This window comes from Neopsephotus bourkii, unplaced genomic scaffold (assembly GCF_033783945.1).
Source record: "Neopsephotus bourkii isolate Nb327-2 ecotype Australia unplaced genomic scaffold, CSIRO-AGI_Nbou_v1 NB_457, whole genome shotgun sequence".
NCBI classification, from domain to species: Eukaryota; Metazoa; Chordata; class Aves; order Psittaciformes; family Psittacidae; genus Neopsephotus; species Neopsephotus bourkii.
In genome coordinates, this window is record NW_026900959.1 from 768,093 (window position 1) to 782,226 (window position 14,134).

The 14,134-nt window shown below is 49.5% G+C and overlaps 1 protein-coding gene across 4 annotated transcripts in view; it reads right to left on the reverse strand.

The window, feature by feature from the left end:
• ZMAT4 (zinc finger matrin-type 4) overlaps positions 1–14,134 on the reverse strand; it is a 56,970-nt gene that overhangs the window by 26,332 nt on the left and 16,504 nt on the right. For 3 of the 4 annotated variants that reach the window (XM_061349705.1, XM_061349703.1, XM_061349702.1), the window contains exon 2: positions 9,693–9,794. The exons of the other annotated variant lie outside the window; for it this stretch is intronic. In XM_061349705.1, coding sequence (XP_061205689.1) covers positions 9,693–9,794 — 102 coding nt within the window. The remainder of the gene's footprint in view (positions 1–9,692; positions 9,795–14,134) is intronic. 4 annotated transcript variants of the gene reach the window in all.

Genomic DNA, 14,134 nt, shown 5'->3' on the forward strand with positions numbered 1-14,134 from the left:
CAACCAACACCCAAGTTATCACAGATACATGGGGAAAACCAGCCAACAGAAGAGCCATGTACAGGAAACGGGGATAAAGTGGGATCAGGGCACATCCAGCTCCCGTTTGGAACCATCTTACAGCATGGACAAGCCTTAGGAAAGACAAAACCTTGACCCATCGTTAATCCATGGCCTGGAACAAGAGCACTGCCCTTGCATGTACCTGCCTGTGCATCAACAGACACCACAATCTGCACTAAGAGGATAGTTCTATGCCTATGAATATCACTTTTGTAGCTTTAGAGAGTGCCACAGCGCAGGCATTTTCACTTGAATTGTCTGGAAACAGCCCCTTTAGAAGGCAAGGAGTTTACTGTAAAACACTATGCTTCCTAAACAACCCTCTCTATGCAGGGAAGCTTAGAAAGAGCCTGTTTTCACATAGCAACTGCAGACTTCTGCACTGGAAGCTCATGCGCTACTCTAAGAGGTCTCATCAATAAAAGCAAATAAATGGATCATTTCTATCTCTATCAAATCTACCGTAATGCAGAGGACGGTGGCAGAGGCAGCCCAGTTCTGGCAATTCGACCTTAAAGCAGAAAGAGGGCAAAGCAGAGCCATGAAATGCAATTTGGGTTGGCATAAATCAAGCGTTGCGCGGCGAGAGGAGACAATCCCGTCTCTGTGGGAGCGCCAGCAGCTGCCAGGACCATTGGAGCCATGGATAAGGCTGGGCTCAGATGCAGCAGCCCCGCTCGCCCTGACCATGGAGGCTGTGCTCCCTGATAGTTTCTCCATGCATTTACCCAGGGAGGGTTGGGATCGTCTCCCTTCACAAGGCCAGAAGTCCCCAATAGGTTTGTCGGGCAGCACAGACAGGGATGCTCCATCCCCGCCTCCCATCCAGGCTGCTGCGCCCTGGGATGTGCTCCCACTTCGCAGCGCTGATTTAAGCTGATCTGACAGCCTGAAACACTCGACCATCTTGTGAGGGACTTCTACCTCCAGCCAGGTTCAAATCAAGCACTGCTGCTGCTCTCCTCACGCTGCGCTTGCATCTGATGCAGGTTCTCTATTCCCCATAGTGCCCTTTATCATCAGCATGTTTTCAGCTGGTCTGACCTAACCCGCACTGTCCCCCTCCTCTGTGTCCTGTTCTTCAGTCAAAGAGCAGAGACCCAGCGGGCACAGGCAGAGGCATGGGTGGGAGATGAGGACAGGAACTGGAATGACAGCCCAAATGGCTGTGGTTTCCCTTGGTTTGCAATACATTCTGGGTTGGATTTTAATCCTTTGGGTGTATACTGTGTTGATCTGGTTTGTATTTAGCTTCTTAATTAAATTGCCATGAAGCATGCAGCCCCATGATTACACCAACTTCATTATCTCCATTGGCCCTATTTGTAATCTCATCAAGAGAGATAAAGTTATTGTGGCTTAGACCCGGTTCTCTAAGCCTGGTGCTGAACACGAACCTCACACCCCTCCCGAAGCTAGGACTCGAGTCCCTCTCCAGAGCTGGCTTTGCTCCAGCTCCACACGCTCTCCTTCCTCCTAGAAACTCCCCGCATCCCACGGAGGATCAGCACGGATGGCGCAGAACCCGTGGCCAGCTCTTTTCAAGCTCTTACACGCAAATCCCTGGACCCTACCGCCTCAAAAATCAACACTTCAGATTTCATAATCGCTGCCTCAAAACCTCCCCAATTCCTGCTGGAACGGCACCAATTCGTGCCTCCCTCTGTGATGTAACAACATCAAGCTTTTGTTTTAATAGAGGGCAGGAGTATTTTCAGCAAACGCCTTCTCCTTTTTGCCTCTTCTACCCACACGACCAGCACGCATTATTGTGGCGATCCCCCTTGCTCGCTGCGGAGACAAGCTCCCGTCTGTTATTCCAGACGCTGCTGGGTGCCAATGTCCTTCTCCTCCCTTTGTGATTTTTGCAAAGCCTCATTTATAATTTATGGTCATTTCTCTCCGCTTCCCCTTTTTTCCTCCGTGAGTTAATGTTTTAAGAGGTGTCCGCTCCTGCTACCGCCTTTCCTGGGCACCCGGAGACGTGCCCCTAATCCCCGATCGCACCCAGCTGAGATTTCGACCCCATCAATCTGTCCTCTTCAAAGCAACACAGAGGCTTATCCGGTTTGGATGCTGGTTTGCTCACTTGTAAAGGCAATTATTGCTGATCTGCTCACTAGATCATTGTCTCTCAATCTGTGATCCCTCCCTGCTCTCCAAGCTGGATCCCCTCACCGAGGACACCAGCAGCATCCCGAGATGTCCCGTGTGGATCAAGATCAAATCTTGATCATTGCAGTTTGAAAAACGCAAAATCAAGACTTCAGAAGCTCAAATAAAGCACATTAATGACAAATGTTGCTGTTGCTTCAGCCCCCTTCACAAGAGAAGAATCCCATCTGCTATTCCCACCTTTGCAGTGCGAGCTCTTAGCTCCTGTGGCCACATGAAACGTGCTTCCTCCTGGAGAGCTCAGGAACACCCTTTCCCATCCATCACCCTCCTTCTGCACTTGACATTGAACTCCAGAGAGCTGGAGGGGACTCAGGTAGCTAGTGCAGGGGATGCTTGAGAAAAGGGCTTCTCTAAACCCTGTTTGTCCAAGGGAAATAAAAGGCCACCATTGGCTTTGTCCCCTTGGCACAGTCCCCATCCCAAAGCAGGTGGGTGGCACTGGTACCCATACAGATGGCACCACAGGTACCTGTAGGTGAGGTAGGACTGGTGCTGGAATAACACACAGCCCTGCCCACTCACAACTGCTGATGCAGATGGATCCGAGCCTGGATCCAGGCTCAGCTCTGCAGCTCCAGGCATGAGATACCTGCACAGCTCCAGAAGAGCAAGGCAGGAATTTTCTGCCTCGGGAATCACCATTTCAGCTCTGGGATCTTTAACTTCACCTCTTCCTATATTGGTTTGGACTGTATTCAAAGCATCACTTGTCCTATACACCACTGTGTACCCTGCAGAGAGGGAAATAACCTTCTTCACAGCCTGTGTCAGGAGCAGCAGGGCTCAGTACCGTGTTCCCAGTGCCATTGGACATGCTCCCAGCACCGGGTGTTTGTGGGATTCTGTTCCTCCCTAGACACACCAAATCTCACTTCACATCCTCTCATCTCTAATACAGGTGGATCTTACACTGAAATCAATGCAATCATGAATCTACCTCTCTATTGGAATTCATTGATTTTTCCAAGGCAGTGCACCTCCCTGTGAGCATCCCAAGGGAAAAGGGATGCAGGGAACAGAGCACGCAGGGTGGGAACCTCCCATATGGGCTTTGCACAAGCAAACCAACCCCTTGCAGTGAGGTTCCACAGCTCTTGGGTACCAACACCGAGGTGGGGATGAACTTTGCCGCTGGGACAGAGCTATCAAGTGGGAAACAGAAGAGTTAACACAAACACAACGCCTCCTCCACATGCAGCAGCAGCACGGCCCCTTGTTCCCATCCTAGCTTTGTGTGTCTGAAACAAATCACTTTGAGACACGTCAGCGCCAGTCACCAGGAGCACGGCGCGTGGGACGGCTTTGTCACAACACACACCGTCACTAAAGACTCTGCTTTCAAACACCTGGAACCCACATGCAAACACAGGCTGCAGGTTGAAAACGCTGACAGGAAGCAAGAGGGAATAGCTGGGATATTGCCCTGCTTGCACTGGGAGAGGAATGGGAACGGCTTGGCCCATCCTGGGTAATAGCATCGCTTCATCTCTTTTATTCTATGTAGGCGTAATGTGACATCCCCTGTGCCTCCCCATTACTGCTACCCCAGGGTCTCATCCCCAGTGCATTTTCCTGCTGCTCTGAAAGTACCTTTGAACTTCAGCTATTTTTAGCCAGAAACGGGGCTGTGCACAGAGATTCCCTGCAATGGAGCTGTACCATAGGGCTTTATCTGCTCTGCTCTTGCTGCTATTTAGCAATAGATTTTGACACTGGGAGCACATTAAAACTAATGTTTAGCCATTAGTGTTGACAACAGAGTAGCAACACAGATCCTAGTGAAGTACCATTTAATCTACACTGGTTTCCTGAAGGAGCTAATGCTGCCCTGGTGAGCCTGTGCAGAAAAGGGATGAGGCAGGATGAGAGGATGTTATAACACATCCATGTATCTCATACACTGCATTCCCCTCAATGCCTTTTAATTGCTGCTGTTAGCACGACATGAACTGGGTACCAAGGCAATCTGCAGAGGGCCTGTGTGCGCATACAACAACCAGAACACCTCCATCACCTTTGCAACTGAGCCCCAAAAAAAGGCTTTCTGTAGCCTCATTTGTTTCTCCCCAAGCCAAGGTACCAAACACCAGCACAAGCTATGGAGCAGCAATGTCTGAGCAGCCCCTACAAGCTGTGCCACACACCTACACCACAGTGAAGCAGATTCTCAGCACCACGGGGAAGCACATAGGAACAACAGGCAGGGTGTCCCCTCCGCCTCCATCCTCTGAAGCAGTCACTGGTTGCTGCCACCAAAGGCAGCCAAACCTTGGCAGGTGAATGCCAGCCATGGCAGAACACAGGGCTGGCAGATGCCGCATTCCCTTCGGTGCTGCAGCAGGGTCCCTGACACACCGGAGCCCTGTGTAGCCTTTATCCCCAGCAGAAGCACATCCTTTCTGCTCCTCCATCCTGCAAACGCCTGCAGCATCCTATGCACCGAATATTCCAGCTTCTTGCCTTCCAGCGCAGCATTTATTTTGTTCAATAGAGTATGTGCTCTTCCACTGCATTAATATTTCAGGCGCAGGATTGCCTTTCTGAGCACACACATCTTGATCCTTAAGGCGCTAACGTGCCAATAGTAAACAGCGTTTATGGGTCCCTCAGACAAGCCATCATTTCAACACAGTTTCCCAGGGAAGGGCAGCCCAACTGGAAGCACATTAACCCGAGCACAGTCCGGCCCTGTGCAGACAAGGAGTATTGATGGAGCTGTCGATAGCACCCGCTTCCCTCTGGACACAGGGTGAGGGATTCCAGAAAGCTCTTGGCTTGGGGCTATGCAGAAGGGCTATGTATGCTCTCCCCTGGTTCTCCTGCATCTGAATACACTTCTCCTTTGCACTCCCCCTGGCACTCAGGCTCCACCACAAGCCTCAGAGCATCATTCCCTCATCTCACAAGGTGCACAACACCTTCTGGGCTTCTCTTCCTACAGACCTGGCCTTTTTCTTCATTATAAATGAAGAAGCCATGCACCATCTGAACACCTGAAGCAATAGCGATTACAATGGAGAAAAGCGTTATAGCAGCTTAAGGAGGCAAATGTGGTGATGGATATGCAGCTCAGGGTGGGATCCCAGAGCAGCTTTGCATATCTGGTAATTTTCCTGCAGGATTTTCAAGGAGAAACTTGAAAACAAATGGGAACATCTTCCTAATGGTTGTGAACACTTGGATAGGGAGGGGAGGGCTCAGAGCTAACTGAGAAAGCTTGGCTTTTTTAATTTACAGAGCACCAAATTGACTGAATCAACCTCTCTCAAAGGCAGAGCTGGAAGGAAGAGTTAAAATACAGGTGATCCAGAGAGCATCCAACAGGAGAGAGGCTTCCTGCTCCCGGGGAAGGCAAGATGCAGGAATACAGAATAGGAAAACCTCATCTCTGGGCACAGATTTTCAATTGCATTGCAGCAAGTGCAGCACATTTCAGTTTTCTTTTGCTGTTTCTCGAGCTCTGAGGCACTTCCCAAGTCACTGGTGCCCTCTCTGACCCTCTCCAATCCATCCAACACTCTTCCAAGGGCTGCTGAGTGTATTCAGCAACTGGTGAAGCAAGCACATAACTGCAGGAGCTTCTGATCACAGGGCAGCAGCCTCAGTTACTTCTCTGCAATACCTCCAATGGCAAATGAATAATGATGCTCTGTTGATAAAAGCCACAGGAGCCGGATGCAAGATGTAGCACAAGCCTCATGCTCCAAGACCCAGCTTTTTGCCAGGCTCTCCCATCTCCCCAGGTAGGGCTTTGTGAAGGTGCTGCCTTTTGGGTTATCCCACACACAGACATCATTTAAAGACAAAACCAAATCAATCCCTTCATGTCAAAGTTGCCCATGAAAGACACACGCAGCTCGTGCTACCAAAGCAGAGCAAAAAGGCTTTGAGATGCAACCCATCCCTGGTACCAGCACAGAAGGTACCACGTAGACCACCGAAGAGCATCAGGAGGAGGCTGGTCCCAGCATCATGCTGATCAAGTGTCCTGAGGAAGGCCAATGGAGGGGGCTTGAAATACCTCCATCAGACAGGGCCCTTTTGGCCCGGTGCAGGCAGCAATTGCTGCTGCATCACTCTGCCCTTTTTCGTGATGCTTCATCTCATCAGGCATCCTGTTTCCTCTTCGTTCCTCCCAAGGGAGGGAAGGAAAGCCAGTGTTCATGAGGAATGCTTGGCACATTAGGCAGCACAGCGAGCTATTACCTAGCAGTGATTTTATCAGGAATCCATATTCGGATGCTTCATTCCAGTAGCAGAGATGGGAAGGGAGTTTTCTGATGCTTCAGGGGACAAATTAAGAGATTCATTTGCTTTAAGAATTAAAATATTCAAACAGGCGATCTTTTGGGCATTGACAACAAGCACTAAGATCGGCCTCATCTCTCACTTACCGCTGCGTGGAAGCTAACTGCTATCTCTAAAGCAGCCTCCTGTGACACCCAGCATCACTGTATGCAGGGAGCTCATTAAGGCATTTCCTCATTTGGGCACCTGCAACTTCATTATGAGCCAATCCCAAAGCCAGGTACTTGGATCTGCTCTGCCCTAAGGTGAATCCTGGGCAGGAGAAGAGCACCTGGCAGCTGCAGAGGGATGGAAAGGGGAGCAGGGGTGCAGCAGACACAGGCAAAGCACATAAAATAAGGGCACTATTCTGCTGTACGTGAAGCTGGAAGGAAAAGAATGCTGCAAACATTCCGATTCCGTTGTCATTTTCCACTGCACTTGCCCTTGGAAATAATACCCCTTAATACTGCGCGACTGACATCAAATGATGTTTTATTCCTGGCAAAGTAGTGCAGAAGAAAAGAAGAGTTATTGGTTGATGATTTGGAGAAGGAGATGAGACAGTGATTGGAACTGACGATTCCTGTTTGGCAAGATAGAAACATCCCCCCTTTCATACCCTGTTTCCCTCTATTTTCTTACAGAGAAACGTCTTATTCTGCATGCACAAAGGAGCCAAGATCTCAGTGCCTGGCACAAAGGCTGCAGATCTTGCTCGGCTCTGCTGGAGAGGCAGGAGATCAATTCCCCTTCTCTGAGCTCTGGCTCAGGAAGGGCAAGGGCACTGCTGACCACAACATGCCATGGAGGAGGATGTGTTACCAGCACAGCCCAGGAGCTTCCAATTGCTGGTTCCCAGTATGGCCTTCACTGGCTGTGAGCAGGGTTATTTCCCCTACAAAAAGAACCAGTTTTGACCATTGACTGCTTTTTAGAAGCTAGAAAAAGAAAGGTGTGAAAATCATGACCATCTACTCTTGAATAAGGAAGAAACGGTGAATTTTACATCACTGCTATGAACTCACTGCCTTGCAGCAGGGGCTGGCAGTGCCGGGCAGGATGGAGCTCAGGTACCTTCAGCACCACAGTTTTGTGCAAGAACAGGCATGTTGTGAATGCTGGTGTTATAGAAGTGAATATTCTGACCACAGACTCGATCTGCTCAAGGGAAGAGAAGCCCCTTATGAACAGTGCCTGGCAGAGAGAACAGCCTTCCAAATGCTCAGACCAAATTCCTTATGGAACAGCATCAGAGCAAGAATCATTTGCATAAATGATTCTCCAACAGTTTTCCATGATTAATGTACATGGGGAATCACACACTTGTCTGCTGTCTGGCTGGAAAAAGAGGCCGAGTTCACCCAACAAGTGACTCACTACCAATTGCTTGCTCAGGTCTCTCGCACCGGGAAGCAGCCGGGTGGTTTTCCATTCACATTTGCAGTCAAAGCACATGGATTTGGAAGCTTCCCCTCAAGGCTCCATCCAGCAGCACCTTCATGCTCCAGGGCATTCCCTATTCTCCCCATGCATCCGCTGCCTCCATCCCTCCTTCCCGTTAGGAACGCTGGGTAATGACATTACTGTGCCCGATGCCTACGGCGTCAGCTGGGATTTCACAGGGGATGACAAACGAGCACAACACCTCGTGCTGGAAACACACACCACAAACCTGTGTTGTTTGCCACGTCCCCAAAGCATCTGCTGTGAATTAATGATTCAGCTCGTACCTACAGCTACAGGCACGGAAGGAAAGAGATTGGCTGAGCCCCCCATCGCTCACCGCTCGCTGCCTCTGCTCCTGCAGCAATGCCGCTGCCTCCTGTGGATAGGGCTTGGCATCCGCATCGCCCATTCCTGAGATCTGGAAGGTGGCCCTAAAACTGCAGCCTTCGACTTGCAGCGGCTGCCAGGGATCTCTGCTGCGCACTGAGGGCAGCCAGAGGAGGGCTGAAGAGATTCACCCAAACAGACATGTAAAGTGCCTTACAAGTAACCGTGCGTTGTTGTCTGCATTGCTTATGGATGCAGCGCCGCAGCCTTGGGTACTGTACGGTGATTAAAATCCTTCTATGTCACCACTGGCCCCACTGAGATAAATGTCTCCGCTGTGTTCCCATTGCTGAACACTCGAATCAGAGCACAAGTCTGGGGAAACTCCATCTTCCAGCCCTCTTAGCACAGATCGCGGCTCTGTTGAAGCGCTGCAGATGCTGACAGGCTCCGTGTATCCAAAAGCTGGGGCAGAGCACAGCTAAGCCACAGCCTTCATCCCTATCACTGCCACATCCATCACTGCCCTCCGGCAGGGACTGCACCAGACATGGGTCCGTCCCCAGCACAGCATCACCAGGGGGGACAGTTCTCTGCTCCCCACACAATTAAAACCCCACAAAAGGTGGCTGATTGGGTCCAACCCTGTGCACAACCACCACACAAACTGCCCCTTCACCCTCTTCTTCATGTGGGCACGAATGAGAACGTGTTTGTTCTCCACGCAGCCCCTCACCACAACAAAGATTCACCCCACGCTGCTGCAGAATGGCTCCATGCACATTCCCCATGCCCATGGAGCAGGAACACGACAGGCAGTGGGTTCCCTCTCACAACAGCACAACCCTCAGTGGTTTCCTCCCTTATTTAAAGGGATTTATTTAATTCTGTTTTGAAGATATGCAGTGCTGTTAATTGCTGTTCTAACACATCTCTAATGATATATCCTAATTATTTATTGCTTGCCTACCTCTTAAGTGCTTAAATACATCCACAAATACTAATCTATCCTCTGCACAATCAGGGATTCCTACTCAGCGAAGCACAGTGCCACACATTTAATATCAAAACCCAAGCTGGTTTTGCTGAGCTCTCCTTGCTCACTATTGCCCTGAAAACTTGCTTCCAGTCACATTCAAACTGCAGATTTAGGAGGAAACCAACCATGCAGCATCATTTACAGTGCAAGATGCCACCGGTAAAGACACTGTTTGAATGTTGAGTTTTCAGAGAGGAGACTCAAATGCTGGTGTAGTGATTTGCTGGGAATGTGGTAGCTGATGCCACCTTGTACAAGAGGCAGATAGAAAAGGCAGCGATGGAGATATTATTGGAGATTATATGGAGATTATGGAAAGATACAACAGAGGTACCAGATAGCATCCTACCTCGTAATGGGCCACGCGCTGGGACTCGGATATTAGCTGAGCGCTGCACACTTTGCAGTAGCTCTCAGTGAATAACTCCTGGTCGATGTCGGACGATTTCATCTGTTCACGACAGAGGGAAGAGACAAGGAGCAGAATCAGTGACACGAGGCAGGCAGAACAGGATGTGTTTGATGAGGGTCCCTACAGAGACACGGGCAGAGCAACGCTGGAGCTGCGCGGTTCTTGTCACTGACTTCATAGGGCTGCAAATGCAAAACACGGACGGTCCCCAGGGCATCCCCACCCACAGTGTGGTGTCCCTGGGGTTATGCACAACCAGCCTGTGCCAAGTGTTCAGTGCTCACTCGGTGCTGTTGGACAACAGCCCCATCCCCACCTGCATCCAAGGAGCATCCCTTAGAGCATCCCCCGTAGATTCCTGCACTGCTCTGCAACTGGTTTGCGTGTGAAGCACAGCTGTTCTTCTCCATTACCATTCATATCTAGGAACACCACGTGCATAACCTGCTATAGCATATATCACTCAGTGCTTGAAACATGCTTAACCGTTTGCTACACAACACGGAGGGGATGATAACGCAGGCGTCATTACAACCTGGAGGAAGGTGGGTTTAAGCTCTGCTGTATTTCTCAGTTCACACACAGAGGAAATTGCTGGTGTGATTTACTGGGCTCCCTCCAGCAGCTGTTTAAATACCTGTGTATAAATACCCTGCAACTCCCAGCACTGATGCTTCCAGAGCCAGCTCCCCAAGTGACCTACTTCACAGGAACACATCGGTTCCTGCCACACCTTCCTCGCTGTGCAAGCAAATAGCAGGTATCCAGCTCTGAACTGGTACCCAGGGTGTGCATCAGGAAGGTTGAGGCTCATAACAGAGCCACAAGACACCAGAAATAGCTGCACAGACAGGTTATTTAAAACCAAAACCACCCCAGTGCCAATCAAAATAGAGGCCGATGCCTTCTGACTAATGCCAAGATAGAACCTTAGAATGGCTTGGGTTGCAAAGGACCTTAAGATCATCCAGTGCCACCCTGGCCTCCCTTCAGGTTCAGAGGATGAGATGCTCTGTGCGCATCTGCCAACCTGGAGCGCTTGCACTGAACCCCATGCGTGTTGTGATGTCTCAGTCCTGACAACCCCTGCACATCTTATGGGAACAAGCAGCTGAATCCCCCAGAGGCTCCAGCTGGGAGAGACCAGCTCTGCTCCAGCTCCAGGAAGAGGTTCATTTGGGTGCTCATGGTCTACCAGACAAAAGACATAAATCTCAGCGCTCCTCTGCTGATGCCCTTGCTCTCTGATCCTGCTTGTTTCCTCTTGCTACCTGCCTGGGTTTAATCTTCATTTACTCTGTCTAGAGAAACACTATGTGAAGAAACTTCCAAAGACACCAAAAGACCCTTTCAGGAGTACAAGAAGTGTTGCAAAATTGCATTAAAGGCAAAATAAAGCAGGCGGGAGAAAGCTCATTTAATGCAACAGACTGACACAAGGCAAACCAAAGAATCTCATCAAACCTCAAGGCAGAGGCAGGTAATATCCCCTTCATTTGCATGCAGTTGCAATGCTCACAGTGCAAACTCTCATTGCAAAAATCAGGGTGAATCAAAAGCTGCTCAGTATTAGCTTAGCCCTACACGCTCTGATAACAACTCCCAAGTCTATTGTGCCCCCAACGTATGTGCATATGAAAGGCATTGTCTTGTCCCCTCTTTAGAGTAGCAGGAGCTAATCAGGCTTATCCAGGAACAGGATTTCGTGTCTTTTCTCTAAGCAGTGACTTCTGATACAGGTGTAGAATCTGTCAGCCTCAATATTGCCTACTAGGTTCTCTATGCCATTGTCACTGCACAAAGATGTAATGCAGCGCAAGAGGTGAACACAGTTATTGTGCTGACAATGTGAATGTTATGCAGCACGATTCACATGGAGCTATTCAGGTTGCCTCATAAAGACTCTCTGGAGCGGCAGACCCTCGAGTGATGCATTAACACATGACAGGAGCATCCCCATGTACTGACCTGCAGGTGGACAGAAGCTCTCCATCCCCAGGATCCCTGATGCTTGCTGGATGGGGAGCAGAAACCAAGCGTCCTCGCCAGGCTCAGGATGCTGGCAGAGGCTTTCATTGCTTGTCTTTGCAAGTATTCCTTTTCAACAGTGATGGAAAGGCAGAGGAGCGAGGGATGGGGATTAGGGAACAGCAGAATAAATGGAAGCAAAGCCTCCTTCATGCTTTTGCATGAATATATTAGGCTAAACAGCAGAGAGGATTCAAACATATGTAAGCTTAGCTACTTAAAATAATTAGAAAGCTCTGGTAACAATAACTGCTCCGGGAAAAAATCATTATGAAGGGCTTGACAAAAATAATAGATTCACCTTAGCAAGGGAGATTTCCACACAAGCAACCCACTACTAGCACCCGTTCCTACAAGTCATCCTTGCAAAGCTGCCACTAAAACCAAGGCAGCCTGAGAACAAGTTTAAACTCAAATCCCAGCTATTGCCTAGAGAAAACAGCCTTCTTCCTGTCCCACATAGATGCAATAGAAGAGCAGGAGCCTCTTCCCCCTTCTCAGCAGCCTCATAATTGTCTCTCTGCTGCTGGGGAGCCCTATACAGCTTCATTTCTCAGAGCTCATCTCAGGAATGACACTAAATTTGGCTGGGGCAACCTGCTGGCTCTGAATAAAGCTTTTACGTTTGGTGACTGTTCCTTTGCTTCCTTAAAATACCTTCTTTTCTGTATTCTTCCTCAGATACCACGTTAGAGCAGCGCATCAAAAGGATGCCGAGGTAATAAGCAGTGAAATGAATGCAGTGAAACGGGTCTCCCCATGCTGTGTGCTCTCACTGCCACGGCCCCCAGGCTGGCCCTGAATGCAAGAGCACAAGAAGGGCCCAGAGTTGATATTTCTCTGGCCAAGACCCTGTTACAATGCAAGAACAACACAAGAGTCCTCTCTGCTCCTTACAAAGGGGTTGGTCCAGAGATGCTGCAACCACAAGGCACCGCAGGCTGATGGCATCTGTGCATAGCTGCAAGGGCTCCCCTGTGCAGAAGAGGCAGACTCTAGACACAGAGCCTGGGAGAAAGAAAACATCTTTGTTGTGTGGGGACATGACCTAAAAACAGCGCTTCCTCTCGCTCCAGAAAAACTCTCTGCCCCCCTTCCCCTTTGCCTCGTTTTGTGGGTCAACACGTGCAGTGATTTATAAACTTCTTCTGTCTACCAGTGTCATAAAGGGAGTTCATAAGGAATTAACAGTTATATATTTATCATATATTCTTCATTCCACTTATATTCCTTCATTCCACTCTGGTTCTCCCTGCCGACAAGTGCCTAACAGCCCCTACAACTGACCAGCCTTTGGCTGATCCTCCCTGCACAGCCCATCACTGTCTAAAAGCGGAATGGAGCGGAGGGTTCACATCCAGGGCTCTAAAGCACCGTGCACATCCAGGATGCTCAAGGAGAACCACAGATGCTGAGCAGGGAGGGATGTGTTCCCTGCACATCCTCAGAGGCTTTTCTTGCAGGGAGTTGAAGCATCAACGTGCAACACACAGCTTGGCCACCAAGGTCTAAATATCTCCAGCTCTTGGTCTCCTGCTCAGTGGGAGACACACAGTGAGGCCCCCACCACAAGCACTGATCACTTTGTCTCCCTTCAGAAGGGTTTATTATTGCCTCTTGTACTGGCACTGCAGTGCTGAGCCCCCTGTCAGTGCTTCAGATCAGTAACCTCTGCACATGTCAGCTCAGCACCGCCAGGAGCAGCAAACTGAGTCGTGAGAGGCTTCATTTGAAATACTTTGTGCCATATGGCCACGATTCTTCTCAGCAGTTTCAGTGACTACAACAGCTTAATGAAAATCAATTTGATGGGGCTGACTCCAGATTTTGGCAACTGCTAGAAAGATGCTAAGTTACATTAAATTTTAGAGGTCAGCAATCCACATATTGACATCAGAGACATGCTCAAAGCCAAATCCCTTTTCAAGACTACGCTTTGAATCCCACCAGACACTGGCACAGGCTGAACATGTGCCTGTCACAAAGGAGAGGGTGGAAATGGACCTGCAATAAGTGCTGGGGCAGTAGAACTGCTTCAGGGCCTTAGGTAGGTGCTGATGGGTCCATGTTGCAGCAGCTCTTTGTCGTTGCACCAGCCCTCGGGGTCCTCACTCTCATCAGGAGCCGCAGCACGATCTGCAATCACTGCTGGGAAACTCTTCCTATCACGTTTCTGATGAATACTGTTGTAATCTCCTCTCTGGCAGTCTCTCCTCCACAAGCTGCTTCTATTTTTACTGTTGCATACCCCTGTTATCAAGTCCATCACCCCTTCTTTTGAGCAATGAGCTCAGGGAATAGGAAAAGAAGGGTTTTTAATAACGGGAAATTCACGGCTGGGAGCGAAATGT